Raw genomic sequence first — 5,114 nt, forward strand, 5'->3', positions numbered from 1 at the left:
CTCATTGATTTGGGGAAATTGTTTTTTTTTTATTTCTTTGGAAACTAGGAATAAAATTACCAGAGCAAAGATGCCAAAACAGTATAAGGAAGCCTACACCGAGGCAGGCAACAACTGTCCAACAAAAAAACCAAGCAGCAAATAGGGGTAAGGAGTGAAGATGCTAGAACCGAGTTCAAGCATTGCCCTACTGCCATAAAAGATTAAGGGGACAAGGCAAACTAAAACAAAACCAATGAAGATGGAGGTCGATTGACCCATGTTACATTACACATCTCTGGATTGCTACGCTAGCTAACCTGTCCGCCGCCAAATTGGCTAATCTTGGGACCCAAGATCAGCGACAGCCCTGGAAAGAGTCCCCTAACCTCAGAACTTTCGCCAAGGTAGGAAAGGCTTCCCATCAGCTAGTTTCTAACGAAGTTGATAAGGAAGAAATTGACTTCTTAGAGTCAAATTCAACCATCACCCAAAGCAATAGCCAGCTCACATCCCCGCATAATAGCTATAGCCTCCGCCGTTGCCACATCAAGAGCCTTGATTGCATACCGAGCCGCAACCACAAATTGGCCCTCCGCATCACGCATCACAATCCCCACAAAACCATTCCTTGGCGACTCCTCCCAACTAGCATCTAGGTTCACTTTCAAATATGGATAAGACGAGCGGGACCAATGCGCCATTGGAGCAGCCGTGCTGGAAGCAATCACCAATGAAGGATAAGCCCGATTGGCTTCAAAGAAAACAGCTGCATAATTTGTTATAGCAAGGAGAACCTAGGTAGGATTGATTGCTTTTTGATTGAACAGAAAGTTGCATCTTGCCTTCCATATATTCTAACAACTAAAAGCAAGATAAGAAAGTAAACACGTTTGATCTTGCTTAGACCCAAACTGACGCGATGCACTGGAATAAAGCCAATCCGCCCAAGAAGTAACACCATTCCTGTCCACTTTATAATTGAGCACCCCACCAAACCATATAGTTTCCAACCATGGACATAATAACAATAGGTGTTCAACAGACTCATCATGGCAATTGCATATGTGACACATCAAGGAGGGAGCAGATTTTTCTTTTAAATAAATTCTCCATCGTTGCCATAGATCTATGCAATGTTCTCCACATAAAGTTACGAAGCTTTAGCGGGGTGTTTAACTTCCAAACAATCTTCCAAATATGACCTAGGGAAGAATTGGAAGATGAGGGACGCTGACCATTCGGGAAGCAGTGTCGTGACCTAGCCTAGTGGTACCCGATTTTAACCGAATACAAACCATTCTTTGTAGATGGCTAGACATGTCTATCATTCCTCCTGGGATCCCCAAGATGCGTCTCCAAAATAGCATTCTGCTCCTCCATCGAAAAGAATAGTTGAAGAGAATTGATGTCCCACTATCAGGAAGAAAGGTTAATGAAAGAGGCCACTCGAGTGTCCTTAGTAACCGACACCATTCCACTTGGCGAGGGATGACCCAACGGCAAGGAAAGCAGCCACCTATCCACCCACAATTGCACAGTACACCCATCCATAATTTGCCAATGGGGCCCTAGCATTAAGTGCTCCCCAGTTGCGCCTCAAAGAAAAAGCAGTGCGGAAAGTATTTGGCTTTTAGGATTAAAGCCCACAAGGAGTTTGGGTTATGAATTATCCGCTAACACTGTTTGGCAAGTAAAGCATCGTTAAAATCATTAAAATTCCAGAGGCCCATACCTCCATCTTGTTTCGGTAGACCCAAAATGTCTTTGGACACCCAATGAATTTTCCGCTCTCCACCAGCTTGTCCCCACCAAAACCCGGATGACATAGAGTAGACTCCAATTCATTACATACTGCCACAAGAAACTTTAATAAATTCATTGGATATGCTGGAATAGCTTGGGCAACAACTTTTATTAACAACTTTTTGCCCGCTTGAGAGAGAGTGCTTTGCTTCCACCCTTGTAGATTTCTCAAAATCCTATCCTTAACATAAGCTAAACCTTGCCTCTTTGAACGACCCCACATAGCTGGAACACCAAGATAAGTCATTGGATCGGAAACCACTTGCATATTAAGAACTCTTCCCAACTCTTTGGACACGTCTATCGGAGTATTGGCTCCAAAGAAAACACATGATTTTTGAAGATTAACTACTTGGCCCGATGCCGTACAGTATTCGTTAATTATTTTCACCAGATTGCAACAATTCAGTCTATTAGCCTTCAAAAAAATAAGTGTGTCATCAACAAAGAAAATACGAAATATAACTGGACCATACTGGTTCATCCTCAATCCCTCCAAAAACTTCCGTTCCACTGCCATTTGTATCATCTTGGAGAAAACATCACTGACTAGTAAAAACAAATATGGAGATAAAGGATCACCTTGTCTGAGACCTCTTGATGGAGCGAATTTGTTCCCTGGTTGCCTATTAAGAATGACAGCAAAATTCACGGAGCTCACACACCCCATGATAAGTTGATGCCATCTAGAAGTAAGGCCCATCTTTTCCATAACCGTATCTAGAAAATCCTATTCCACTCGATCGTATGCTTTATGCATGTTAAGCTTAATGTCAAGCTCAAACTTGGTTCGTGCTTTCCGGAGCTTGAGGAAATGGAGAAGTTCATGAGCAATCCCCACATTATCTTGAATTTGTCTTCCCCCTACAAATGCAATCTGCATGGGAGAAATCAAATATGGAAACAATGGTTTAAGTCTATTCGCCAACACCTTATCAAGGATCTATAAGAATAGTTGCATAGACTGATCAGGCGAAACTGCGATACCGATTCCGGGTTCGGCATTTTTGGGATTAATACAAGATGAGTATCGTTAAGCCTACATAGGCCAACCTCCCCATTCCTTAGCACCCGGATCAATTCATTAACCTCATCCCGAATACTCTCCTAGAAGGAATGATAAAATACTCCTTGAAAGCCATCTGGCCTCGGCGCCTTAAGACCTCCCATTTCCATTGTAGCTTCTTTAATTTCCTCATCAGACATCGGCAACACCAAGGACTCATTCATACTTTCAGTAACAGACAAAGGAACACACTCCAATATTGGTCCCCGCTCCCTTGTTCCCGAGGATGTGAATAGGTTTATGAAATAATCATATATGGTTTTCCTCACCGTACTTGGGTGGTCCTCCCAACTGCCATCTTCCAGTTTAATTTTTAGCACCTGATTTCTTCTCCGCCCTTGCATGGTTGATTGGTGGAAAAATTAGTATTAGCATCACCTTCTCGAAGCCAATTGACCCTAGACCGTTGTTTCCAGAAAGTTTCCTCTTGTTCCCATAGCCTATCAATCAACTTTGACTTCTCCTTTATCTCATCAACATTCGCTCCCCAATTTTTTTAAAGCTCCCCAAGCTGAGATAGGAGCTCCTCAATTTCCATGCCCTTCTTTTTGAACTTTCTTCGACTCCAGTTGATTAGCCACGACCGACAATCATTGATCCTTTTCTGCCATCTATCCAAAGCATGGCCAGGGCAAGGGCGTTCCCAGCAAGTTTGCACCAATCTTTTGCATTCCTCCTCCTTAGCCCAAAGAGCTTCAAAGCGGAATAGCTTTTGGCCTGCAATTCTCCTGGGATTACACTGGATAATAATCGGGCAGTGGTCTGAACCCAAAACAGTGCTGTGGGTAACCGTCGTATTCGGCCAAGATTCATGCCAGAATTGATTTATCAGCCCCCTATTTAGCCTCTCCTCCACCCATTCCCCATGTCTATTACCTCTCCAAGTGAAAGATGGCCCATTGAAATCAAGATCCAACAACTCCTCCGAGTGCAGAAAATTTGCCAGATACTGGGGCTGGTTGTATAGGACAACTGCTCCACCAGATTTTTCATGATCCCAAATAAACTCATTAAAGTCTCCACCACACAGCATGGAACAGTAGAAGGGCTAAAATGAGTCTTCGTCCAATCCCAAAACAATGCTTTCTCCTCCCTATAAGTCGTACCGTAAACCCCAGTTATACGCACCCAATGGCTTACCCCTAGCTCCCTTATGTATACAAGGATTTTGGTTTATTTAACGAGTTCTTATTATTTCTTCTTTTAATTTTTTTTTTTTTTTTTTTAAATGGGGACAACTGGTGGTAAATCACGATTATCCACCCTTTACGGGCTCAGAGAGGCTGTGGGAAATTTCACTCTGCTCGTGGCCATAATCAAGTAGACTCGCCAGTTCGATTGATAGTTTGTCTACACCTTCAGTTCGATTAATAGGAATCAATTTGCCCAAGTTTAATCCGAGTCATTAGTATTTTGTAAAAGTATGACTATGGTTTTCATTATTATTAACTGTTAGTTTTAAACCCTTTGTTGCATAATGTTTCTTTGCATATTTCCAATTTCTTAAATCTCTATGCAAATCTGTATCAACTATCAAGTTTCCTGTGTTGTTATCTGGTTTTGATTATGACTTGTATATACAAATGGCTTCTTCAGGGTCTTCATTTTGGGACAATGATACTTGAATGCTGTAGTGACGCTTTATACATTAATGGGGATGCACGAGCTGGATTGATGTTTTGACTAGTATGAAAGTAATGTGGAACTATTCTATAACTGGAATCAAGGTAGGGGTTCTTGGGGGCCTCTATAATGATTAAATGTTTGGCCTTATTAAGCTTTGTGAATTGTAACTCATTCTTGTTAATTTGTGAGAATTGATGTGCTTATGTTTGTTTGGTAATTAGAATGGTTGGTTTGACCACTTACTATTCTTGGACATAAACTGCTGAGAATGTTATAGAACTATTCTTGATATTATTCTTCAAGTAAATATGGCATGCATATACGTGACGGAATCCATATCATGCATTTCAATGATGAGAGGCATGAGTCGTGGGAGTTACATGGGCTTGTGCCATGAACATTGGAAGTACTATGTATTGGAAAGATGGATCCAACTCTAATATGGACCAAGGTTTCTGGTAAGCCTAATTGATGGGCGGAAAAGACGATCTTTTGGTGAGGTACAACTTGGCGACCAAGAGAAGGACATTGTGACTTGAAAGAAAAATGGAAAGTGAATGAATATGTATCATGGGTGATAGTTCATATAACGAGACAATCTAGTCCAAAGCATGGTGTGGGACGTGTGAGGCCTTGT

General features: G+C 41.8%; 1 protein-coding gene across 1 annotated transcript; it reads right to left on the bottom strand.

Moving 5' to 3' along the window:
• Nucleotides 1–3,347: 3,347 nt before the first annotated feature.
• Nucleotides 3,348–3,884, bottom strand: LOC137714384 (uncharacterized). Its single transcript, XM_068453616.1, has one exon. It carries the CDS (start codon nt 3,882–3,884, stop codon nt 3,348–3,350), a length of 537 nt encoding a protein of 178 aa, XP_068309717.1.
• Between the last annotated feature and the right edge of the window lie 1,230 nt (nt 3,885–5,114).

The sequence above is a fragment of the Pyrus communis genome, chromosome 14 (genome assembly GCF_963583255.1).
Source record: "Pyrus communis chromosome 14, drPyrComm1.1, whole genome shotgun sequence".
NCBI classification, from domain to species: domain Eukaryota; kingdom Viridiplantae; phylum Streptophyta; class Magnoliopsida; order Rosales; family Rosaceae; genus Pyrus; species Pyrus communis.